The 27,379-nt window shown below is 47.1% G+C and overlaps 1 protein-coding gene across 3 annotated transcripts in view; it reads right to left on the bottom strand.

Annotated features, from left to right (window-relative positions):
• The window catches only part of MGA (MAX dimerization protein MGA), an 872,134-nt gene that overhangs the window by 441,464 nt on the left and 403,291 nt on the right, over positions 1–27,379 (bottom strand). For all 3 annotated transcript variants that reach the window (XM_069638800.1, XM_069638798.1, XM_069638799.1), the window contains exons 13-14: positions 9,485–9,996; positions 8,765–9,035 (exon numbers count right to left, since the gene is read on the bottom strand). In XM_069638800.1, coding sequence (XP_069494901.1) covers positions 8,765–9,035; positions 9,485–9,996 — 783 coding nt within the window. The remainder of the gene's footprint in view (positions 1–8,764; positions 9,036–9,484; positions 9,997–27,379) is intronic.

Genomic DNA, 27,379 nt, shown 5'->3' with positions numbered 1-27,379 from the left:
TGGCCCTCATAATTCCAGAGCTGAGAAGAATGGATTGGAGGATTCCAGCGGAGTTCCTCTTCCGCCCAATAGTGTGCCCTGACACAGCACCAGGATCACTGGTATCGTTAGATTTGCACGCCGTACAGATATCTGCGAAAAGGATTTCTGTGATTGGAATAGAAGGATGTGAGTGGCGTACAGTACTGTGTACAAATGCCAATATCGCCCTAAGAGACTTAACGGATGAGGATCTCTTCTCAGATGCAGAGGGGGATGGTGAAATAGTAATGGAAAAAGCGATGCCCTGTGACATTTCGATTCAAGCCAGGGAAATCCCCGTTCAGCTGATGGCAGTGGTAGGAGCACCGCCATCATTCTTCGATGATGACATGAGGCTCGTACCAAATAATTTGTGGACAACAGGCCCCCATGATGTAGGGTTGTTGCATGGAGTACAACCTGTGATAATAAAATTAAAGCCAGGAGCAATTCTACCCAGAGTGAAACAGTATCCATTGTCCCGTGAAGCTGAAGAAGGGATAAAAGAGACAATAAATGCACTACTAGCACAAGGGATTATAGTGCCTTCAAACTCACCATGTAACACATGCATTTATCCAATCAAAAAAGCGAAGGGAGGGTCTTGGAGAATGATACAGGATTTACGCCCCCTAAATAATGTAATTCAGAAAGAGTTCCCTTTGGTCCCGAACCCTGCATCAATACTATGCAGCATTCCAAAAACGGCATCACATTTCACGGTGGTCGACTTGAAAAACGCATTTTTCTCCATCCCCCTGGCTGAAGAGAGTAGATACCTGACAGCATTTACACTAGGGGGTAAGAGATATGAACATTGCAGATTACCGCAGGGATACTGCGAGAGCCCGAGCATATTCAACCGCATATTGCATGAAGACTTAGGAAACCTATCAGTTGAGAGTACAATCATTCAGTACGTAGACGATTAACTCGTCTGTGCACAAGACGAAGAAGCATGCAGAAAAGATTCAATAACACTCCTGACTCTATTGGCCAATAAGGGGTACAAAGTAGACAAGGGAAAGCTACAGTACTGTTTGGCAGAGGTTCTATACTTGGGACAGCTAATATCAAAAGATGGAAAAAGAATAATCCCCGATAGGGTAGAAGCAATAAGATCAGTAGGAGAACCCACAACAGTGAAAGACATGCAGAAATTCCTGGGAATGTGCAACTATTGCCGAGCATGGAAATTAGATTATGCAGCATACACCAGACCCTTACTACAAGCGCTCAAGGAGGCACAACAGGAGAACAAAAAAATAGAATGGTCAGAAGAAATGAGCGCCTCCTTTAAATCATTAAAAGAGTTAATTTCAAGCGCTCCAGTACTCGCAAATCCTGACTATGGACGCGAGTTTTACCTGTTCTCACACTGCAAGGGAACACTCATGACAGCTGTACTGACACAGAAGACGTCCCTAGGACACAAACCTTTGGCTTACTATAGTGGCACTTTAGATGCTGTGATGCAAGGACATTTCGCGTGCGAGCAATCACTCGCTGCAACCGCGTTCGCAATTGAGAAAAGTGCCACAATAGTTGTGGGATGCCCTGTGACATTGTTTGTGGAACATTCATTATTTGCAATACTTGAGAGGTCAAAGAGCACACTGACAACACAACGGGCAACCGCCTATGAGATAATATTGTCCAGCGCTAATATCCATGTGGTGCGATGCAGGACAGTGAACCCAGCAACATTCATTACAGAAGCATGCACACTAGAGGACATGCAGGAACACGATTGTGCAACTTACACAGGAGAAAGAGGGGAGGACACAGTGGTGTGTGAGAATGCTCTGAGCGAGGGGGAAGTGTACTTCGTAGATGGGTCAGCATCAATTGACGTGAACACGGGAGAGAAACATGTGGGTATTGCAGTGGTGAGATTAGAAGACGGTGAGTATGAAACACTAGTGCAGTACCGCCTCCCATCACATTACTCTGCACAAGCAGCAGAACTGATTGCACTCATAGAAGCACTACATGCAGCTAAGGGTTGTGCAGTGACAATATACACAGACTCAGCTTACATGACGACAACAGTACATGGGGGTCTAGCAAGATGGGGGCGGAGGGGGTTTCGACGGGCAGATGGAACCTCAGTACAGCATGCATAATTGCTGAAGGAGTTAATTGAGGCCCTACAAGATCCCACAGCGGTAGCAATAGTGAAGTGCCAAGCACATACATCCAACACAGATGTTGTGTCTTTTGGAAACGCGGCAGCAGACGCGGCCGCCAAGGAAGCTTCCTACTTTCAGAAATATGAAGCAGGTGAGTACATGCTGCAGCACAAGATAAACGAAGAGCTCCCAGAAGGTTACAATATGATGCCTATATCACAAATACTAGAATTACAGGAAGGAGCAAGTGCAGATGAAAAATTGATGTGGGCGAAACGAGGGTGCAGCAAATCGGCGACAGATTTACTGTGGCGACAAAATAACTCAGGAAAAGTGGTGATGCCATTAAAGTTATTGGAAATTGCGTTCCAACAACTACACTTCCCAGCACACAATACGAAACACATTGCAGCAGAGATACAGGAGGAATGGTTCGTGCCCTGTCTGCAGGAGCACATTTCTCGGTTAACACTGGAATGCACAACATGTCAGATATACAATTCAGGAATGACATTACGTACGCTCCGGGGAACAATTCCTAAACCAATTGGGCCATTCAGAGAGCTACATATCGACTACGCGGACATGGGAGAAAGGTGTAATGGGGCACGTTACATGATCATGGTTGTATGCCCATTCTCAAGGTGGGTAGAAGCAGGCCCATGTGCACGACCTGATGCTAAAAGCGCTGCAAAGTTCCTAGTGAGGGAAGTGTTCCCGCGCTGGGGAATTTGTGACGTGATTCGCTCGGACAACGGCACTCACTTTGTAAACAAGCTCTTCAAGGAAGTAACTGCATTGTTGGGAATAAAGCATAAATTGTGCTCGATTTATCATCCTCAAAGTAATGGCGTAGTGGAAAAGATGAACCGACTGTTAAAAGGGAGGCTATCAAAACTATGCTTTTCATTAAAAAAGAACTGGATTTACTGTTTGCCCCTTGCACTATTTGAGCTGAGAAATCAGCCAAGCAAAGACCACCACTTCTCCCCGCACGAGATCGTGACTGGGAGACGAATGCACACAGCACACTCCCCACTGCGCGAACACTCAGATGCACACAGGAGCGCCGCGATATTGGGAGACGAGTTCACAGACTATTTGAAGAAACTGACAAGGGCAGCGCGCGCAATATCAAAGCAGCTCTCTCCACCCTTCATGCGAGAGGAAGGAAACACAACAGGGTCTGTTACTGAGTCTGAACCCCAGCTACAGCTGATGCCGGGTGAATTCATATATGTCAGGAGTTTTGTGCGTCGGTGGAATGCACCACGGTTCCATGGCCCATACGAAGTAGTGTTTTGCAAGCCCACAGCAGTTAAAGTAAAGGGCCTGAAGTGCTGGGTGCATTTGACAGACGTACGAAAAGCATATAACAATGTACAGGAAGAGGTGGATGAGGAGGCACAAACAACAGCAAACAATGCTAATGAGCAGAATAGCTGAATATGAACTTGTGTGTGTGTGACAGTAACACCGATGAATGAAAAAATGGCTGACAAGTATACTTGTATTTTTTATATTACAAAAAAAAAAAAAATGTTTTCCAATTGTGAACGTATATGTAATTAATGATATGATAAAATTATGAAGTGTTTACACCCTTGTCTGTGCATCCCCGTCCCTACAACCCCACCCGCTTCCATTCCCTTTCAATATATATTGGCACTGGTAGTGCCAAGAAAATGTTTACATTCATGCACTTAATGCACTTTTATATCTCAAACAGGAGCTACCATGGCATCTAACGGGCAGCCTGCAACGGATAGATTTACTAGATTTAGAGAGTGGTTAACTGAGAGATGCAGATATTCGTATGAGTGTGGATTATCTGTGTGTATTACATTGTTTTTTACAATAATGTTTGGCCTGGTTACATATTGGTTCATAGCGTTCATCTCTATCGAGATGAACGAGGGGGTAGGGATTAACAGCACTACTGTAATTAATGCAACCACGAGTGTAAATACTAAGGAAGGTGACTTTTTGGTATGGGACGGAACTAAACTTGTATGGGGTTATTATACCACACCATCCAATGCCGTCATCTCAAAAAATGAAGGGCTACAGGGTGAAATGCAAAATAACACACAGTGTCTCCTCCAAAGATATCTAATTACAATGCTCGCAGCTTAAATGACCGAAACCCGTCTGCCATATCGTGGTTGTATAACACCCCCACCAGCCAACCTGCCCCCATAGTAAAAAACACACTGACAGATAACGTCAAGGAAGAAAAGGAAAGGATGAGAGCAACACACAAAGTATTATATGATGACTGGGCAAGGGGGGGCGGGAATGAGAAAGGGGGGCCCATTTTGTCCATCGCCCAGGAGGCTGGGAAGTACATGAGGAACAAGAATAACAGACGAAAAAGGGAAGTAGGGAGGAGGAAATATGATGAGTACTATGGGTTAGGACTAGATAAAATGGAAGACGGAACCAGTTTCGGAGACTATCGGTTCAAGACGGGCACGTGAGTATTGAGTGCGAGCGATCATAAAGGGAGTGGAAGAGGAAATTTAGGACAGGGAACGAGGAAGGGTAGAAAAGGGGGCACGTAGGTCTACTAAGGACCATCTTAGACTTTCTTTGCTTTTTTCTTTGCATATGGCCATTAGGATTAAGAGGTCAATAAGAGACAAAAGTGACGGGAACCTAGCTCCGAGAGGGGGTGGAAGGCGGCGCCGCATAGTGCTATCTTGACTAGTACTGGGAATATATGAAGAAGTGGATAATAAGATAAAAGTGTCTGGCAAAGGGGGACACAGAGAATATATTAGTGACTGCTATTCTTTCTATTCTTTTCTTTAGGGTTGGGGGAAAAATAAAAGTGAGATTAGTACAAAACTATAGAGATAAAGTAAGAGACAGAGAGTTCTACTGTAAGAGTGAAGATCAAACATATAAATATATATATGTGCATACATATATCTGAATAAGACGGACAGGGACAGTCGGCCAGGGAGGAAAGGGAGGGCAAATTGAATTGTGAGTAGAGTGTTATAGAGAGGTGTGTGCACATCGTATGCGTCAGGAGATAATTTGGTGTGGTGGGTGTGTAAAAATGGCCATAAATGTATAGCCATTGAGTGGTCATGGTAAGTGTGGCCGGACAAAGCTTCATAAAGACAAGAATAATAAGGTGAAGTGAGTGTGTACCTTTTTGATTTCTGGGTTAACATTGTCGATATCACTGATGGTTTGCTCTTGTATGTGCCCCCCAAAGAGAATAGAATAGAGACTGCCACTCACATCCTTCTATATCTATTCCAATCACAGAAATCCTTTTCGCAGATATCTGTACAGCGTGCAAATCTAACGATACCACTGATCCTGGTGCTGTGTCAGGGCACACTATTGGGCGGAAGAGGAACTCCGCTGGAATCCTCCAATCCATTCTTCTCAGCTCTTTAATTATGAGGGCCAGTGTCTTTAGCCCTTCAATAAACATGTCTTCGTTTTCTGGCAAACCTCGTACTTCTTGTGTGGTTGTGTGAGCATGTACTACCAACATTACACGTAATGGGCATATTCCGGGCGTTGAACACACTATACCTCTCTCAGTGAAGGATATGGTCATGTTGAGTTTGCTAAGGAGATCCCTCCCTAGTAAATTTATTGGCGAGTGTTCATAATACAGTAAGGGTGTCTTTACAGTTTTGCCCCCCCACTGTTACATCCAATGCTTCTGTGTAAGGAACTTCAATTACAGCCCCAGAGAACCCCTGCGTCTCTAACTTCCGGTTAGATAACGGGAACCGGCCCTCTCTAATACATGATTTCTCCGCTCCCGAATCCACCATGAATATGAACTGCTTGTCTCCTATCTGCGCCCCTACCAATGGTTCCTCTGATGCATCGTAGGTGGTAGATAGAACTGGACATGCAAGTGTTCTCTGTGGGCTGTCCTATGCAGGGTGTCTCATTGCCCCCCCCTGATTGAAGACACTCCCTGAAACCACTGACACGCCACTATAGGGGGCTGGTGCGGGGGTCCCATTTGCTGTTGGCTATCCCGGCTTGGGTTTTTTCCCTCTGGAGGACCAGTCTTGGCCCCATGAAGTCATCTGCTGTCTCCCTACTTCTGCTGGGTCGAGCCCTCCGTGCCAGAACAGTTTCTGGGCATTTCCCCCCCCACCATCGCCTTTTAGCGCCAGTATCTTCCGATTGGCTGTGGGAAGCAGCAGAAGTTCAGAAGATGGTTGAAGACGCACCCACCAGATCTTCAGAGTGGGATACCCAGGGGTGCCAACAGCCCTCGTCTCCATCCTGAGACTGTTTGCTGCCTTACTCCTGCATACTTCTATTCATCCTGCTGCTGGGAGCCATTTCCTCTGCTTCCTCATCCTTCCTGAAGTCTCCCTCGCCAGATTCTTCACCTCTAGCTTGACGGTACAGATCCTGGCAATAGTCTTTGTTTCTTTCCTGGGTTGCTGGTAATTTAGTTTTCCCAGGGTTCAAGTTCTAGAGAACCAAATTCTGCAAATTGCACCTGTGGAAACAGTAATTTACTCACTGGGTTGATTCCACTGCTGGGGCCGTTTTTGCAGAAACTACTGACATGAGTACCTGTCTACTTGTGGGTCCTTGGGTGAGTGATTATTGAAGCTACTCATCCCCAGGTATTCCCCTTGCCCATGACAGAGATTCCTTGGCTACAAGTCATTACCACATTTTCCTTAGAGCATTAATGGAGGACTTGCTGTTCTGCAGCTTTTTCTTCTAGGGCCTGGCTCCATCTTCCGACCTCTGGAACACTTCTTCGGGGTGTCCTGTGCCCTACCCTGGAGTTGCCAGTCACAGAATCCACACACGTGGGGTCCAAACAGACTTCACTCCACTAAAGAAGACCGCCCTTTAACTTGCTCCCATTCATTTCAACGGGTCTGTGAACTTACCTGGAATTCTCCTAAATTTGACTCTGGAGTACCCATGTGCATTTCTACTGGATCACCTAGGGGTGCAATGAGCTGTGGACCAAGTTCAGTAGGTTGGGTACTTACCAGTGATGTTTAATTTATTATTACACTTTCCATATACATTACATGAGATCCTAAGTGTAACATTGTGACTATATCTAGTGACTCTGTAACTAGGTTCCCCTTCAAAAATATGAATCGGGGAACTTTTGCAAAAATGTATTTCTAATACTTGTAAGATTTTGGCTAGGGTTTACAATTGCTCCATTATCTCTAGGCCAATAATATAGGTGTCTGTGCATTAATAATTCCAAATGTGGCATAGTTACTGGTTAGGACCCTCCGGACATTACTGGCTACATGGCATTTGGACACTCCACCCCTTGCCCTGATTTCAGCCCCTTAATACATGAGAAGTTTGCCTGAAAACGTTTAATCAATGTGGTCGTAGAAGGACCGGATAAAGTTCATTTTAAGCATCTCGAAGTGATGAACAAATCTAGACGGTCCCAACAGGAACCTCAAAAACCATGTTTCCAGGCCCTAGCATGCACCGCTTACGACACATTTGCAACGTAGTGCATTGCACACATTTGAATTTTGTGTAATTTCTATGCTTTTCTCTTTCCAGATGCCTCCCAAAAAGCGAAAATCTATTGGACAAACGAATACAAAAATCAGAGAAAGTGAGATTAACAGGCGGTCTACCGAACGAACCTGTCCAGAGTTCAGGTACTTTTTGCTAGTTACATATATTTACTGTTTGGTAAAATTGTGCTTCCCTTCTTTTCTCCTACCCTACCGATATGTGTCAGATGTTGACCACTAGGTCTAGGGCTTTCCAGACATACCATGGCTGGAATGTGTATATAGGACACTGTAGTGTGTGGTGCAAGCCCATGGAGGACTTCCTCGATTGTTAGGTCTGATGGTTCCTTGGTTATTCGGTTAGGAGTCTTTGTATCGACTTATTTTTATTATACTATGCTATTATCTTAATACTGTGTATTAATAGCCCAAATACTTCTTTAACTTGAAATTATGTTGTTTCTTAAATAAAGTATATACTGGTCAATATATCAGAGAAGCGTATTTCCTAGTGTGTGTGTGGACTAATCGTGCCTCTATGTCGACATACTATCCCCTACATGAGAGTCAGGACTTGTCGCCGACTACGTTATCTACACTAAGAACGTTTGGCATCCCTTTGTCAGATGTGTTTTCCCCCTAGGGTTTGTGGTTTTAGCATCCTCAAAGGGTAGCACATAAATGCCTTAACAACGGTGAATAGAAGAAGCATTGTAGAAAGTATGTACACATCATACATGAAAGCCATTACAGATCAGCCCTGTTGATACTTCAAGTTTAGAAAAGTTGCTCCGGACTAACAACTAGATGGCACAATTAGCATAGATTCACAAACTGCAGAAACACAGCAATGTACTTTGTCCTGAGCTTCAATGTCATGATTATGATAAACAGCTATGTTACAAAGTGGGTAATGCACCTAAAACAAGGAAACATGGACAGATGACATAAGAAGAAAAAGAAGCACTTTCCCATGGTAGGTAAGCCAAAAGTAAATTATGTGACTTTTGACAGAAACATGATGCATAGATACAGATAAAGTTGTAAGATTTAATTTAACACACTAAAATCCCCTGTGCGTTGCTTAAGTAACTTTCAGACCTGCTATGGTGAAGGCCGAAGAACTGCTTGCAGTAGTGGAAGCAGTAGAAAGGGTCACAGATGGTTTGGATATAGATGTTGTAGTCAATGTTGTCGCAGTTGTGCAAGTCTTCGAGGTTGTCACCTTTGAAATTACAGTACTGAGAGTGGACAAGTCCAACACAGTGGGACGCAGTCTGCCCGTGATGTAGGCTGCCAATCTGTTGGCTGGATGCAGTGCCCCCATCTGTCCCAACAACAACTTAGCTTGTGGGTAACTTTTGCCATTAACCTGTAAAAGTAGAAATGCAGTAGGAGTAAAAAAGATAAAAAGGACTGCTCCAAAAGGTACACTCTAGGTCAATGAAGTCTTCCTGTTTTCAAAAGTTGAACGTTATATTCAGATACAGACCATCCGATCACCCATAAAGAATTCAGCACATAACTACCAATAAAACCACTGCTATTTTATTACAAATAAATTGTGGTATTACAGCTTAATGCTACAAACCTATGCATTAAAAAAAAAAGGAAGTGCGTTTCCTTAGGGTGCCAAAGACGGCCACTTCACAATTTTCTCAAAACACCATTACATAGCTCCCTAACATATGAAGTCCTTTCATATAGTAATTAGTTAAATATCCAACTGGGAAGAATAGAAAATTGTAAAATGTAAAAATATGAATAAAGATTGGACCAAAGGTCAAATTTAGGGACTAAAGTTCAGGCACCTTTACTGACCTGAATAAGCTCTGACGGATTTAAATCTGCTTCATGTTTATTGGCAATTAACTTGCCAGCAGGAGAGAGTCCTGTGTAGAAAGGCAGTCCTTTGCAGCTATTTGACTTCTCCTGTAGCTTGTACGAAGGGTCATCTTCAAGTAGTGTTGTACTTCCCACTTTGTCACGTGATGAAATGGAACTAAAATGGGCAATTTCGGAGGCAGAGATTTCACCGTCCTCATCCTGAGACGAAGGCATGGAGATTTTCACTCTGGATGAGACAAATGGGGGATTCTTCTCATCACGGCTCCTGTTCTCCGATCCTAGTTCAACAATGAAGTTCCCGATCTTTAGAGATCGGGGCATGTTACTGTTGATTTTCTGTGAAAGGATGTTCAAGATGTTGTCACGATCCTCTTCCCAGTTGCAATCTGATATTATCTCTATAAGCTTAGTTGGTCCGCCCGATGTGATTTTATGGACACGTGAGGTAGTAGTCCCAGGCTTGCTCCGGGCCAATTTATAGCGATCTACAAAAAAGAAAAAGGGATTTTTGCTAGGACCAGACAAACAATATCACAGACATATGAGGGGAAATGTTAACTGATCTATTGAAATGTAAACATAAGGTAACTGATTTCCAGTAACTTCATTCAGTTCATGTAACACAAATAAGACCGACATTAAGTCTTGAAGGCTAGCACTCACCAGAGACACTTGCCACAGTGTTCATATGTAGCAATGCACCCCTAATTTGAGCTTCTAAGTTCTAATCTGTTGTGAAATATCCAGTTTCCATCAATGCCAGTCCTCTGACAATCTCTATGCAGCAGTACATGGATTGAAAGAAGCACTGTAGACAGAGGCATGGAAGGAGAAGAACAAATTGCTTAGCCCTTGGTTATGTACTGATTGATGTTCCTCCCACGGATTCCACATTTATGATGGACATCTCCAGCACAGCTGCTCTTCAGAAACCTTTCTGCTACTAATGGATGAAATGCTGCGCTGCGTCAGTTCCGCTTGATGCCTCTACATTGGGGTGAAGGGACCGCAGAAACAATAAGGTGCACTAACTATCCGCCAAGTGTGGCAGGTTAGGAGGGTGATGAGGAATCCGTGGGAGGAACATCCATCAGAAATAAAATGTTGTTCACCGTAGTGACTATAACACTCCTAATCCTAACTCCCCTTTCCTCATCCTGTATGGGCCAGTACCGGAAACTTTTACCAGCAAAAAAAGTTGAGCTTCCCCTTAAATCTAATATTCATAGCCCCCGCCACGTCACCTAAGTCCATTTGCAGTTCGGACAAAGTTACGGTTCAGAACTTTAATATATGGGAGAAAGAGGGTGGGTCACATGGTGGAAAGAGGATTTAGGACTACGAATATTACAGTCACTAAGGTGAGTAACATGTTATTACTCCTACGTCCTGTCCCCTTTCCTCCATCGTGTATGGGCGATTGCAACGTACCCCTGAGATTGGGAGGAGGACATGTAACACATAGGATGTGGCGAAAAGGTTCCTTAACACTGTCTGTCCGAATTCAGAATCTGCTCTTGAGCTGGTATCCAAAGACTAGTGCTTGCAGAAAGCTGAACGGGTAGCCCAGGTGGCTGCCTTGCTGATGATATCCAGGAAGCGTGTGTTAGGACTGATTTTCTATACTCTGGCGTGGTGGGCAAATGTATAGAAGGCCAACCTAGTTTAGTGACGGGGCAACTCTGGGAGCTGTAGCCAAACCAGTTCAAGGTAGGTGGACAAGTGGTCTGGGTTAAATCTCAAGAGGTGGTGAGCTTGTAAGGGGTCCTAATGAGCACACAGTGAAAAGTCACAGAACACACTTAGAAAAATGACTACTAGCATGTAATTTCACACAACACTAAGATACATATTTACAAACACTGGAAAAGGCCAAACAATCCCTGCAAAGAAATTAAGCATTAGTATGCAGCACTACAGGTCCACAGAGATACAACCCTAACTTTAGAAGTCCATCCCTAAGATTTATGGGGCCTTGTGCCCAAAGGTTCACCAAAGTTTCACACAATTTGGTGAGATGGGGAAAAAAATAGTGTAGGGTTTCTGGGGTCCAAAGAAGAATTCCACGTGGTAGAGGACAAGTTATTCTAACAAACGTGTACCCAACATTTATAGTGCTTGCACAAGCAAGCACTGGCAAAGCCCAACTGTTGTAAAAGTTTCTTAAAGTTACCAAACATTTAGAAAGGGAGTTAGGAGTTCAAGTAAGTATTGTTACAACTCACCCCCCACACCCCCACGATTCTTTGTATGACTTGGCAGGTCTTCTGAAGAAGGTCTGAGGTCGCTTTTTCCTCCTTCAGCTGCCGTCTCTGATGCCATGGGGTGGCAGGTTCGAGCACTTCTCCAGTAGGCACCAATTGCTGGCACAAGGTCTTCAGGTTAGAGAATGCAGAAGAAATCTTTGCAGGGCTCCTCAACACAGGATTGGATGCAAGAAAGCGGTTTCCGACGACCGCTACCGATGCAGGCAACACAATTGCCACGGTGAGACTTTGCCTACTATCTCAGGTCCACTTCATGCTGCAAACATGACATTTGGCAGAGGTGAATCTTGTAATACATGTTATTAGGGAAGTTTTCCTCAAGTCCTCTTGAGGTAAGACTTCATAAAACTGTCCCTTGTCATACAGGTCCCCAACTCTTAGTATAAGTCTGTACTACTCAAGGAACCTTGGTAGAGTGGCAGAGCAGTCAGGCTGATCATAGGAAGATGTGACCTGTAGGTATGTACACTGAACCCCGTAAATACAATAGCCCAAAGAAACACAAATAAAATGTTATATTAAAATATACATTTATTAGATTTAGACAAGAAGGGTAAAAACTCATTTCTCTTAACCAAAACATAGGAATTCTTAATACTTTTCAAAGGCCATTGCTTCAATGGAAGTTGCTTGCGGTACTACAACTGTTACAGAGTTTGACACTAATGACAGTTCTACCGTATTATTGGTTCTACTGAACACTCGCATTCATTCAAAGATATACGGTAATTGTAATTAGTTAGCAAAACTACATAGGATAAAGTCTTTTAGAAAGGAAAATGGTTGGTTAATCACACAGCAGCAGAGCTTAACATTCTAGAGACTTTTAGGGCAAACAAACGCTTTAAAAGTCCAATCCCTAAATATATGAAAAGGTCAGTGTAGGAGTGGATCTAAAGTAGCAGAACAGCAAAGGTTTCTTGGGATACTTTCAGTCTCTATGAAAAGTCACTTAGCAATTTCACACGAGGGGGACCCTGCAAAAGGACTCCCTAAAGGGACACGTGCTAGAAAGCTAGGGTCAGAGGTAGAGTGGACATCCTGGACACCTCTTCACACACTCCAGTCACTCTGGAGCAACTTCTTGATTCACAGCAAATTATAACTTTCCCCATACAGTACCTTGAGTTAGAAGAAATGCTCAAAGCTGGATCCTCCTCTGTGCAGCAGCAACGGAACCGGTCTCCTTGCGATTGCTCAGTTTGGCGACGAAAGGAAGGACTCTAAATGGGATGTCTCAGCAGCAGTCTCGATAGAGGACACTTGGCACGGATTTCTTCAGTCGCCTTGGTCGATCTGCAGTTTTGCCACCTTTTTCTCAGCACTAACCAAGGACGGTATTCGCCCAGTCGATTTTTGCTTCCGAAGTCCTGCACTCTGTTGAGGGGACTTAGTTGAGTCGGATTGTGCCTCTGGAGGCCCAACTGGAGCTTAACGTTCTGGACGGATTCAGCCTTGCAAAGACACTGCACTGTAAATGGGTTGGAAGTTTCCTGGTATTCGTGGTTTGCAGCTCTGGAAAGGCACAGCTCCTTTGGAGATGGCTCAATTTGTAGTCTGTCTCAGGGCTGGTAGGTCCCACCAGCCAAAGCGAAGGAGTCGTCGTCCTCTTTGGAGCTCCTCTGTAGAGTAGAAAAGGGGTCAGGACACCAGTGGTCGCTTCACAGTGATTGGAAGGATCTGCAGACGTCTCTGGTCTTCTTCAGCTTTAGTTACTTCTGTTGCAGTGGTCGACTTGCCTTTCACCTCAGCAACCTCACCTTGAATTCAGTTTTCTCACACACTCCTCTGCAAACTCTCTCAGCAGTTTACAGAAAGAGGCGGGTGACTGTCCAATCCCCCTCCCCCTGGTTCCATTTAGGCATCTCGCAGACAAAGGGCAGGGGAGTGAATAACTTCCTGCCTGCCCAGACACAATGGAGCTTAGGCGGGTACACCCAAGGGTTCCCGCCAAAGGCAAAACACAGACAGACCTTCCCCGCCCAGAATGGTAGAAGAAGGGCTAACAAAGAACAACCACAACAGAAATGGTGAAAAGGGAAATGAGCCACTATGTTAGAACATAGGTGACAATATTGTGCATTACTGAGATTGGGAATACAGTCTGAGGTAGAAAATAGCCCAAAAGTTGTTAGAACATGTCCACTGCCACCAACCATAACCATAGGGTTGTCTATGCGAGTAAAAAGTCACAGGAGCAGAGAGAATGGGGATCCAAGGTATCCCCTTAACACTCCACATAAGGTGGTGTGCGTTAATCTCTCATAGTATCAAGTTTTCAGAAGGATACAAAGTATCCCTCTATCCTTAATAACTGTAGTTAGTAAAGATAAGAAAATAATCTCAAAAGAGAACCCCAAGGGTTCCCAGCAACACTGTACATAAGGTGATGTGTGCTGCAAAAGTTAAACACGGATGCCTTTAAAGGGATATGGAGGAAAGCAGACTCCACAGTAAAGGTGAAACACAGAGAACAGAGTTCAAGAGGTCGTAGCAAATAAGAATGAAAGAGGGGGGAAAAAGCTCCCCACATTCAGGATAGAAAGAAAAAGCTCCAGAAGTCCAACAAAGTGCTGGGGGTCTCACTAGGATAGGGGATGAGGCATAAAAATGAGAAATCTCCTTAACGGCTGTCCATCCCCAGAAAGCACACGAGGTGATGAGCGCACACACACACGCACACACGAGCGCACACAAACACGCGCGCGCACACACCTCATGAATACCATTTACACACACTGAAACCAGTTTGTGGATTGGGACCAGACAGACCCAACCCATTTCCCGACAGCAAGCACACATGGCCCTGTGTTAGGACTGATACAATCTCTGGAGTAGGGCAAACTACACATACAAACCCTGTAAGGAAGTTAAGTATTAGTATACAGAACTACAGGTCCACAGAGATGCAACACTAACTTTAGAAGTTCATCCCTAAGATGTATGGGGCTTTGTTCCCAAAAGTTCACCAAAGTTCCACACAGTTTTGTGAGATGGGAAATTAGTGTAAGGGTTCTGAGGTCCAATGAAGAGTTCCAAGTGTACAAGTTGTTCTAACTACCAAAAGTGTCCCCAAAGTTTGGAGTGCAAGCCAAACTATTATAAATGTGTCTTAAAGTTACCAAACTTTTAAAAGGGGAAATAGGGGTTCAGTTAAGTATCGTTACAACTGACCCCCGTAATCTGATTCTTCTTAGGACTTGGCAGGACGTCTGAAAAGGTTGCTTTTCCCACCTTCAGCTCCGGTTCCCGATTCCCAGGGGTTGCAGGTTTGAGCACTTCCCTGGTCGGCGATAAGCAGGTTGGAGAATGCAGAAGTACTCTGTGCAGGGCTCCTCTCAGCACAGGACTGGATACAGGAGAGCTGTTATCGACGACAAACACTGATGCACGATGACGCAGGGGGACACAGTTACTGTGGTCAGACTTCGCCTCCTATATCGGGTCCCATTGATTCTGGAACCACAAAATTTGGCAGCATAAACTGATGACCCCCCCCCCCCCCCCCCCCAAGTTCCAGGCCTCAACTCGGAACAGCAAAGTTTGCAGCATGGTAGGCCAAACTCTGAGCTGGCCAGCAACTGGGTGGTCCAGGGGAACTTTCGATGGCTCTTCTTTGCAGGACTCAGAGCAACGTTGACAATAGATGTTCTCTCCACTCTAAGGGTTGCACCTACTTTGCAGGACTGCTGAAGATCACCTACAAGACATGGCTCTTCCAGGACAGCAGCATAAGTTGCTCGTCAGGCCTTCCTCCAATGGGTCCACAGTCTTCTTGCAAGCTGGACAGGATAAGTGGCTCCTTCGGTTTTGTCCAGGATCCCTCTGGAGTGGCTGCAGGGGTCCTCTTATCCAAAAAGGCAGGTAAGAGCTGAACCTCCCACTAGCCAATAAAAGATCTGGCCCACAAACACACACACACACCCAGCAGTGGTCCAATCAGGACCACTGGAGGCACAACTCATGAACATCACAGACACACCGAAAACTGTTTATGGATTTGGACCAGACAGCACCAACCCACTCCCTGGCAGCAAACACACATGGCCCTGCAGTAGCCTGCAAAAAGCCTCTGCTTCCATGGGCACTGCAAGTCCATATAAGGATATTCCTGGCCTCATAGGAGAGCCCCACTGAATGTGACAAAGAGGACCTCTGTTTTCCCCGATTTCATTTGTGTGGTAGAGGTAGAATTTGAGGACCCTGCGGAGGTCCAAAAGATGCCGTGCCTTTTCCAGCTTCAGATTGAGGGTTTGGTAAAAACACTGTTAAGCATACTTCCTGGTTCAGTGGAAGTTGTTGTGCGTCCTAAAGACTACCTTGTCTTTGTGAAATATTGTGAAGGGTTCAGACGTTGAGTGCCTGGATCTCGCTAACCAATGCAAGGGCTACAAAGAGGTTAGCTTTGGATGTAACCCATTTGATCTGCGCCAACACTACTAGCACTATATTGAGGTTTTGAACTGGATGGAAGAGCCTTGAGAACCCCTTTAGATGACTTTTTACCACTGGATTCTCTGCGTTAAAGTCTGAAGAGTTTTTGTAGATCCTTATAGCTGCCATTTAGATGCGATAGGGGTCTACCTGCACCCCAGTGTGTTAGATTTGCCACAAAAGATACAACGTACTCTAGATTGCATGTGAGAGGATCTTTTTGTTTGTCCTTCGTCCAGAAGCAAAATCTGGTCCATTTGCTTTGGTATTGGGTCCTGGTCGAGTTTTGGCAAACGGCCTGAATAATGCAGAGGCTGTCTTAAGATAAATTGCAGTGCTGCAGCTTCAATTGATCAGGAGCCAGACTGATCGGGCTTGCCCCTTCAGATCCAGGTGGACTACCGCTCGCTCCTGCAGAGAGAGGAACCTGGAGGAGTCGATTGGTCCCAGAGCTGCCAGATGCAACAGGTCTGAGAACCACACCCTCGACAGCCACCTTGCGGCCATCAGTATCAACAAACAGTTGGTAGAGATCCTGAACGTTCGAATTAATCTCTGCACTAAAGGTGTCAGAGGGAAGAAATAGGCTCGTAGGTGATCCCAGCTAATCTGGAAAGCTTCCCCCAGGGAGTTGAGACCCTGCCCCTGCCATGACACATACCGAGGGGCACTTACAGTTGAGTTTCAATGCAAAGAGGGCCACCTGAGGGAACCCCTACTGCTGACAAATGAGAGAGCGCCTGCCTCGGCAATTCCCACTCATAAGTGTTCCTGCTCAGCCTGTCCGCTTCCCAGTTGCTATCTCCCGGCAGGTGAACCACCAGCAGGCGCATGTCATGGGTGTGAGCCCATTCCAAAATCTCCACTGCCATGAGGCAGAGTAAGAACAAGGACATGGAGCCGTCTGTCCTCACCAGAACCGTCCTGCCCTGCAGTTGAGTCCCCACCACTCTCAGTGCAAGACTGATTGCTTTGAGCTCCAGGACATTTAGGTGTAGATGTACATCCTGGCCACTCCAGACTCCATGACTGAAGTTGTCGTATGAAGTCGCTCCCGCAGCCACAAGGGTGCTCCCACAAATACTTTGCTCGGTTGGAGCCACCACCGGAGATCCTGTTGGAGGGAAGCAGCTATGGGTAGCTGACCTGCTTTTGTCCCAGATGGAAGCCGGGTGCAGTTGGATTCTTCTCATTTTTAGCCTGGCATTGGGAACTGTTAGAATGCAAGATGCAAGCAACCCCAGGAGATGTTGAAACCACCAAGAAGATGTTTCATGCCTGGAGTGCAAATGAAGAGCTGCCTTCCGTATGTCCGCAATTCTCTCCACAGTGGGAAAGACCCGATGAGCTACCGTGTCCCACCTAGCCCCAGGAATATAATAACTTGCGTGGGGGAGGGCTGTAATTTCCTCTGGTTGATCGAGAAGCCGAGCTGGTGCAGCAAGTCCGCCAGTCTATGACATGAGGCTCGGGCTCTCTCTGGCGAGCTGCCCCTGACTAACGCATCGTCCAGGTTAGTGTAAAGGTGGTGCCCCTCGACCTTGAGGAGCGCCGCCACTGTGTTCATGAACTTCATAAAAACCCAGGGAGCCAAGTTTAGGCCAAAAGGCAGCACTCTGTATTGAAAATTCTGCCCCATCAAAGTGAATCAAAGGATTTCCTGTGCAGGTGAAAAAAAGGGATGTGAAGGTAGGCATCCTTGAGGTTCAGGGAGCATATCCATCTGCCTTGCATATAGCCTCTGCAATATGGGCTGGGGCTGGCATCACCATACAGAAACGTTCTGGGGAGGGTGGGGGGAGCGGGGTTGAGGGGAAAAAAAGGTCCAGCATCACCCTCAGGTCAGCCTGGTTCCTTTTAGGTACTGCAAACACCCTGAGGCAGATTTCCAGCCACAGCTTCTGATTGGCAGCAGCAAGAATGGCGTCAGCATTTGCTGGTTTTAGATGCAGCCCTGTATTTAAGTAGACCCTTCCAGCAGCTTGTCTTCCTTGGAGAGACAGGCGTTGGATAAGGATGCAGATTTTGTGGCTGCCTGCTCCGAATATGTTGCCGCTGCCACAACTGAGGAACGTGGTTGCAGGTGTGCGGCTAGCAACATTGGGTCTTCCGACAGGTGCCTGAAGCGAGCATCTAAACTCTTGTTGGACTGATCGTTAGAATGCAGTCTCTCTGCCACAGCTTTTTAGCATGCGCTGTTACGTCCTTTTGAAGTGGGACAGGAGACTTGCTTGATGTCCTTAGAGACAGCACTTCCACCAGTAGTCCCGGCTCCTGTTGGGTATGTTCTGGCACTGGGACTCCAAGGAATTCTGCTAGGTCATGCATCCGGTCGTTAAACGACCTAGTCGACGAGGTGCTATCGTCATCATCAGTTCCCCCCTCGGGGTCCTGCCCCTGCGGGTGATGGGTTGTATCACCCCGCTGTTCACCGAGCGTTGGTCCCACCGGGGGTGGTGGAGTGGGGGCACTGGGCATGGGGAAGGTGGAGTTAAAGGAGGTGCTGGGACTTACCCACCACTGGAGGCCAGTGAAGCAGCCAGAATGGGTGCCGGGAGAGGCTGCTGTTGAGGCAACATTTGGGGCATCACCTCCATAAGGAGCCCTTTGAGAATCTCTTACACCTGGTCAGATTTCATTAGCTGAATGAACCGGTTGAAGAAGCTCCCCTTGCAGGCCGCTTGTGAGGGCCGATGACCAGAGGCTTGTCGCTGCGGGGTGTCTTGATAGCCCTGGGCCTCAGTGGAGCGAACTGTTCTCCTTGGCGCTGAGTGGTATAGGGGTATGATTGACCCCGATGAGTGTACCCTGTGCAGTGCGGGGGCCAGGAGTCTCTATAAGAGGAGCCTGTGGCCACCGGAGTCAGGGAAAATGGCGTGCTATCCACTTGTACTGCCCACTCCCAAGGTGAAGACAAGTACGGGGTGCGAGGACCAGAATTCGAGGCCTCAGTGGTGGCTATATGCCCCGGCGCCATTTGAGGTGCCAACAACCCCGTGCTGCTTGCCGTGTGACTGGTGGCCATTTTGATTGCTTGCTGCGGTGCCTCGGGAATGACAGGAAGGCTGTGTTCAGCACAGAGTCCCTTGAGGTTGCCCTCAGTGAGGAATCTTGCCAAGAGTGGGCCTCTGATGACTTTCCAGATGGATGAGATCCCTCAGACTGACAGCTGGAAGCCTGGCTCATGCTGCGTAGAGGCGTCCCCTCAGGCTGCGGCCCGGCACAATGGCCCGAGAACAACGGTGTGGTGGAAGAGCTTTTGCACCCCTCGGCGCTAGGCCCGATAGTGCCCTTGGGCCCCTCTGTGGGTGCCCCGGTAGCTGTTATAGCCTCAGGCCTGGCACCGGTTGAAGACCCGGAGCGGCCCCTCTCAGCAGAAGAGGCTTCCGGAAAGGCATCTCCCTATTGGGGTGCTTTATTAACAATGGACCTACCTTATCCTTGATGTGTTGCGGCAGTGACCGACTGAATAATATTTCTTGCCAGTGCGAAAGCCTATTTAGGGTCCTCAACGTCAGCACGCTCCAGGTGACACAGGCGGCACATGGGTCCCACCGGTAATCTAATACCAGAGCGCATGTTGATCGTAAACCAGGAAGGAGCGGTAACATGAGGCACAGCACGAAAACCCTTCCGCGACCGAAATGCACCTGGAAGGTGAGAAACCAGAGGTCAGAGAGTAAAGAATGAAAAATGCGAAGGGAAGCTACTGCAAATTGGAAGGTCTGTTCATGTCCACGTGGAAAAGGGGACAGAGGTGAGACGGCTCCCATACAGGATGCAGGAAAAGGAATGGTCCATAGGATTAAGAACATTACGAAGAGGCAGGTAATTTATTTTTCTACTCTATTCCTTTCTCTTACGTAGAGAGAAGTAATTTATTTTTCTACTCTATTCCTTTCTCCTAAGGATTCCGCATCTATGGTAGCCTCTCAAAGCAGTATGTAAATCTGGGGGAGGAATAAGAGCAAGGACACCACCTATAAGAGAAAGCTCTGGAGGCAGACATACCGATATGAGCATCCTGCCCAGATTGGAGATCCAAGCAGCAATGTTTGGTGAACGCGTGAAGCAAGGCCTGCGTACCTGCCTGGCAAATGTCCAGAACAGGAATGCCTCTCTGCAGGCCAAAGGTGGCAGCCAGTCCTCTGTTAGAATGAGCCATGACACCTCGAGGCACATCCTTGCCAGAAAGACTGTAGCATTCCGAAATGCAGAGGAGGATCCTCTTTCACAGGGTCTATTTGGTCACAGTTCTGTCTGCATGGGCAAAAGCATATTAACACAAAAAGCTGGTTATCTTTCTTGCAATCTCTGGCCCATGAGACATAGTAGATGAGAGCCAGCACTGTGTCCAGGCGATGGAATCGCTGCTATGCTTTTTAAAGTAGAGGGAAAGAAAAGACAGGAAGATGTACCTTTTAAGAGATAGAAATATAACAGTACCTTCTGGTGGAGGATGGTCTCACTCTCAGCATCACTGTCAGAGATGTTCTATACTCTGGTCTGGTGGACAGACATATAGAAACCCAACCTATCTTGTGGCAGGGACAACTCTGGGGTGCTGTAGCCAAACCAGTTCAAGGTAGCAAGGCGAGTGGTCAAGGCTAAGTCTCAAGAGGTGGTGAGCTTGTATGGGATTCACAATGAGCGCACACAGCAAAGCAGTCAAGGAACAAATTTAGACAAACGGGTATAAAAATACTTCTTTACTTATGTTAATGTTAAAGGATATTTGTACCGTGCACTATCGCCACCAGAGTGGTCGCCTGGCGCTCTGGCGGCTCTGAAAGAGGGAGGGGCTGAGTTAGTGGGAATGAGCTGGAAAAGTGCAAGATAGCAGTGATGTGCTGTTAGCAGCCTCAGCCCGGTGGGTCCATTGGCTTGGCTTGGGGTGTTATACGGTCGATAGTCATTGTGTGCTGTTGTGCAAGTCTATGTGCGGTTTGTCTTGTTGTTGCAGTGTAGTGAAGTTTGTGCTGTTTGTTGCGTTTTAGGCTTGTGGTTGTGTTTGGTTAGAGTTTGAGAGGAGTATGCAGAGGGATGTAATTATTAGTGGATTGGTTAGTTGGAATTGCTGTCCTTGCAATTATGTCTAGGTGTGATGCCTGCTATCATTCACTATTACATCAGAGTGTGGTGCTTGCTAATTTTCAATATTTTGTCTAGATGTGAGGCAGGCTAGTGATCATGATTCCATTCTAGTGTTGCAGTTTCATTTAAGTGTTCTAACATTCACATTTTTGTCTAGATGCGACAGAGGCTAAGGCTAAGAATTCCATCTAAGTGTGGCACATGCTAACATTCTTAATCCTGTCTAGATGTGATTGGTGCAAGCTAAGGCTAAGAATTCCATCTGTGTGGCAATTGCTAACATTCACATTTCTATCTAGATGTGACGCAAGCTAAGGCTAAGAATTCCATCTAAGTGTGGCACATGCTAACATTCTTAATCCTGTCTAGATGTGACACAAGCTAAGGCTAAGAATTCCATCTAAGTGTGGCACATGCTAACATTATTGCACCTGTCTAAAGGTGACGCAGGCTAATCTTGACCGCTCTCTATAGGTATAGCACAAGTTAGCATTAGCTAGTATGTTAGTGCGTTTTGCAATGCAACATTAACAGTCTAGCCAAGAGTGGATTTGGACTGGTGGTCACTTATCTCTCTGGCAGTCTACGTTGTGGAGAGGTAAGATAGAGTGGCGAGGGCTTTCTGGAGTAGGGTAATTGCTCTACACCCCACCCATGCCACACACAGTTTCGTTGATACCTGTTGGCTGCTGGCTTCATTTGCTTCCCCTGTGGACACCTGCAGACATCTTGGAGCCGCCAATGTCAGAGCCGCACTTAGCCTTGGGGCCCTTACCCGGAGGGGCTGCCGGGCAGGGGGATGCCCTGGGAGGATTCTAGGGGCCAATCGGGAAGTGCGCTAGATGTGCCTTCATTTAGCAATAATTACCAAATATAGGCCCAAAAGGGGCTTTCTAAAGCCCTAGCCTTGGAGTGCAGCGCAACTCACCCTGGCAGCATGGCGGTGGTCCCAAATGGTGCCGATGAGGACGCTGCGCACCTAGTGGTTCAAAGGAGCGGGTGGGGGGGGATTCTTCAATTAGAAGCGTATGGCTTCACTGCACTGTAAAAAGAACAGGTGAGATAGAAAAACAAAAGCAAAACGTTTGGGGGTCCATAGAAATGGAAGGAAAGGTGCAGTAAAGAGTAATCTTTCCAAACCTTTCCACGCAGAAACCGAGCACCTCATCCAAAGACGGATGGCGTAGCCAGCCTGGTCCAATGTCCGAGGCACAAGGCTGCCTGAAGAGCTCTCTGCAGCTTCCCGCAATGGCCGCATGAATCCTCGAATCCATCAGAAGGTAAGCCTAAGGTAAACCGTGTTACATATGGCCTCACCACGCCTGTACAGTGCTTTTTTGTTCTGAGCTATACAAACTTTTCAAGCCTCCCCACACCAACCCCGTTCCTCTCCCTTGACCTTCCCACAGCACCCTCCTCACCCTCATCCCCCCTCCCCCCTCCCCGAGTAATTGCATGCTTGAAGGACGAACCTCACAAAATCCACCCGCTGCCCGCCTTAACCCATATTGGACAGTAACACGCCACCAGACCTCTTCATCCAATTTACTGCCACTCCCAGGCACATACCATCGAAGCCGACCAGGACTCGCCTAACCGCAGCACAGTCCTTCCACCCAACCCTGTAACTGCCAAGAACACCAATACAGTCCGCGTGGTTATAATCAGCCCCCATCCTGTTACCTGTCAACACCCTATCCACACCCTGCAACTCCATACTCACACAGCCACCCCCAAACCAACCGCTTCACCCCACGCCAGACCCCCACAGCAAACGACAAGCTGGCCAGAACAACCTCGGTCAACCCCCATTACGAAACATACTACACCCCGGTCCAGCACACTCGGCAACGCACACTCTGCAACACATACACACCCCCTACGCCCCCCCATCCCCAGCCCCCTACCTCGATCAGGAACTCAAGATTAGCCTCGAGACTCAGGCCATCCATCCTTTGCCGCCTAACCTCCGCCGTTACCAGAAATGCTCGCTTAGGCAATAGAACTCGCCAGACACCCACCCTAATCCCATCCGTATATTTTCGAACCGCAAACCTGCTCACACCCAACCCACAAGACTCTCCAAAAGCATCCCATCACCTGCTAGCCAACTCTTATCCACCTTTGGGTGTCTAGCACCCAGTAAGCACCACCACAACACCACAATAACAGCCGCCACATCCTCCAAAAACTCCTAAGATAACTCTTCGCCCAGCTGCTAAGCCAGTACTACCACGCCCTCAAACCCCACACCCTCCAGTTACCACACCCCCACCCTAAAAGGAACCCTCATCAATGCCAGATCACTCCCCGCCAAAGCCCTTCACATTCATTACTGTAGCACTGCCCAGGACCTAAACCTATTAGCCATAACAGAAACGTGGCTACACAAAGCCTCGGGGACCGCTCCATCTCTGGCACTACCCGAAGCATACACCATATATAGACAGGAAAGACAGGACTCCAGAGGCGTTGCACTCATCTGTACAGAGTCTCTTAACATCCGATTCGCAGAAAGCCCAATCGAGACAAACTTTGAACTCCTCTCAGTCAAACTCACCACCTGCCCGGCTGTCAACTGTAAACATTCATATCTACTGGCCACCCGGCAAATCTGCCCAAATGCTAGGGAACAACCTCAACCCAATACCAGATATTTAATTCTTGGAGACCTAAACTCAGGCCTCAACAACCCTTCCGACAGATATGCAACAGCAGCAGCTAACACCTTATCCAACCTCGATTTCCTCCAACTGTGACACATCTCCCCACCCATAACAAAGGCAGTACCGTGGACTGGATAGCTTACCTGAACAACCAGCTCACTATCGCCTCCATATACCCTGCTCCTGATCAGATCACCACATTGTGACGTTCAGCTTCCCAACGCTGAAACATTTGCATACCCCCCAGCCCTGCCCCCCCCCCCCCACGCTGCACACGCAAAATACCCAAGGACTCAATCTGACCTCATCACCCCACTCCACCCTGTAAATCCCTCCTCTACTGACCCACACTTCCTAGCAGATATTTACACACACCCCCCCTAACCAAAGCAGTAAACCTGGTAGCCCCTCTAATACCAAGGAAAGCCGAAACCAGTTGCTCACCTCAACCTATGGTTCACCCCTGAGCTTAAAGCCTTACGCCAGAAGAAAAGACAAGCAGAAAAATGCTGGAAAAGAACCCCTTCGACCAGTTAAAAATGCACTTAACCACTATTATCAATGAATACAAACGGGCCCTCATCAAATCCTCCGCCTATAACTCCAGATCACTAATGCCAGCTCGAACTCCCAAGAAATCCTCAATATCCTCAGAGCTAGAAACTCCATCCTCGCCCCCCCTCCACCAAAGACGAAACATGACGCATAGGCATAAAAAAAGCCATGCGTGCAAAAATAAACCTCCCTCCAACAGAAAATGAACACTAAACAAACCCTCATTATCCTCCCCAACTCCCGCCCCCCCTTCCAGCCATTCACCACCCCACTCCTCCCTTCCACTTTAGGGAAGTGTCGGAAGCAGAAACAACCAAGATTCTCAGTAACCTCAAACCATCCAAATGCAAAGGAGACATCTGCCCCCAAACATCATCAAAGACTGCCCAGCAGTCTTTGAGGACGTTTGATATGATAGGTTATAAATAACCTATCATATCAAACGTCCTCAAAGACTGCTCAGAAGCCCCAGTCCCGCTCCTTAGCAAATTCATAAATGCCACTCTCAGCCAACCAGGTCCCAGAGAGCCTTAAAGAATCGTGGGTGCTCCCCCTACTAAAGAAACCCTTCCTCGACCTACTATCTCCGAAAAACTACCGCCCCATTACAACAGTACCATTCCTATTAAGAATTCTAGAGAGAGCGGCCTACAAACAAATCCAAGCCTTCCTCGAATCCAACCACATCCTTGGGATGCGATAATCAGGTTTCCGGCCTGGACACGGAAACTAATTGCCGTTATTAGACCTAAAAAAATAGCTTGACTCCTTCAAAGATGAAGGCAAATCAGCCCTCCTACTCTTACTAGATAGATCTGTCTGCCGCCTAAGATCTGGTGGACCACAAAACCCTATGCCACCACCTCCTAGCAGTGTCCAACTTCTCCCAAGAGGCCACAAAACTGGGTAGCCTTGCTCCTAGAAGTTCGAACCATGAGAGTTTTTCAAGACCTTGCCAGCGCCCCCTATCCCATCCCATACAGAGTCCCCCAATGGTCCTGCATTTCCCCTTCCTCCTACAACATATTCACCAAACCCCTCTTCGACCTCCTAGACTTCATCGGCATAGCATACACAAACTATGCTGACGACACCCAAATCCTTCTTCCCCTCTCTGGCTGTTATGACACCGAATCCACAGCCATCAACAAAATATACGCAACCATCCAAGCCTGGATGACTCAGAATCACCTTTGCCTCAACGACAAAACTGAGATCCTCCTTGCAGGATCCCAAACTCTACTCAGAAAACGTAGCACCCCGTTACACAGCCTTCTCCATAGATGGAAATGGAATCCCCATCTCAGCCTCGGTAAAAACCTTGGGTATCTACCTGGGCGCCTCCCTCACCCTCTCCAGACAAGTTAATGCCATTGCCTCCTCCGTGGCCTATACAGCCAAGCACATCAACGGAGCCAGACATTTCCTCGCACCTACCAGCTGCCTCACCATCGCCAGAGCTATCACAGGAGCAAGACTTGACTATTGCAATGTCCTCTTCGCATGAACCTCCAAACAGAACATCAACAGGTTGTAGGTGATCCAAAACAATGCCCTGCGGGCAGCCCTCAGCTTCCCAAGACATGACCACATCCCAGCAGCTAGTAAGAAAGCGCATTGGCTCCCAATTCGGGATAGAAGACTCCTCAAAACGCTCACCAGCACCCACAAGTGCCTTGCCAACACTGCCCCCAAATACACCTCACAAGAATTTGCGAGATAAAAATCCACCAGACCAATAAGGTCTCTCCATGCCCACCGCTTCATGCCCTCCCCCCCCCCGCATCATCAAGAAAGCCAGAGGAGAAGGCTCCAGCTTCCCAGCAGTGGCAGCACACCAATGGAATTTGATGGCCCCTACCCCAAGGGCAGAGGAGTCCTACTGGCTCTTCCGCAAAGGCTTAAAGTCCTGGCTCTTTGCCTAATCAACAGTGCAAATGAATCAACCTTTCACCCTCACTATTTTTCCTTAATCTACTGTTTATCGATGGGGTGCACTCCTGCCCCTGGTTCCTGCAAGTTTAAAATGTAACTGCTTCTGTGATCAGCGCCTTGATGATGCCCTCGGGTTGAGGCGCCTTTCAAATTCAAAAAGTAAACAGTCACCTTCTCATTGGAAAAAACAAAAAGGGAGGTATAACAGACAATGCCTGTATTTACTGGTCTTGCAGAAGTGATGGCAACCATGAAAATAGTTCAAGTACCTGAAGGTTGAGCAACCTTAAAGAAAAAGAATGCAAAGGCTCAAATGAAGCGGCCAGAAAAAATGTCAACACTAAATTTAAATCCCATGCACTAACAACCAACTGGCGTGGAGGAAACAGCTTGCACAATCGCTGCAAAAAAATGCTTGTGAAGCACGAGTCCGGCTTAGGGGTTCTTTTGAAAACTAATAGTGGTAAGGTAATCCTTCACAGTGCCAATCTGCAGTCCTGTATGTGCCAAACAAAGCAGAAGCTCCAGAAGAGAGGAGGTGGAACAAGTAAACTGGTCCAGATCACTCTCGCAGCACCACACTTTGTGCCACCTGCAGGCATAAATGGACTTGGTGGCAGGCTTCCAAGCTGAGAGGAGCATGTCCAGGACGTCCTCCGACAAATCCCACTCCTACCACAGCCGCCAAGCATGAAGCTTCAGGCTGCTGTGGTTTATATCAAGCACCCGTCACTCCAAATGGGAGAGCAGATACACCCTCAGCAGAAGGTGCCAGGGAGGGCAGATGGACATGTCCAGCAATTCTGGGTACCATGTACTCTAGGTCCAGTCGAGTGGTCAGAAACAACGTTGACCCAAACAGGTGTAGCATCCTAAAAAGCAGCAGAATGACAGGGATCGGCAGGAACAGAAAGAGT

The sequence above is a fragment of the Ambystoma mexicanum genome, chromosome 14, assembly GCF_040938575.1.
Source record: "Ambystoma mexicanum isolate Mex_15411 chromosome 14, UKY_AmexF1_1, whole genome shotgun sequence".
Lineage (NCBI taxonomy): Eukaryota > Metazoa > Chordata > Amphibia > Caudata > Ambystomatidae > Ambystoma > Ambystoma mexicanum.
The sequence above is the reverse complement of the archived record's forward strand: the minus strand, read 5'-3'. Positions and strand labels throughout refer to the sequence as shown.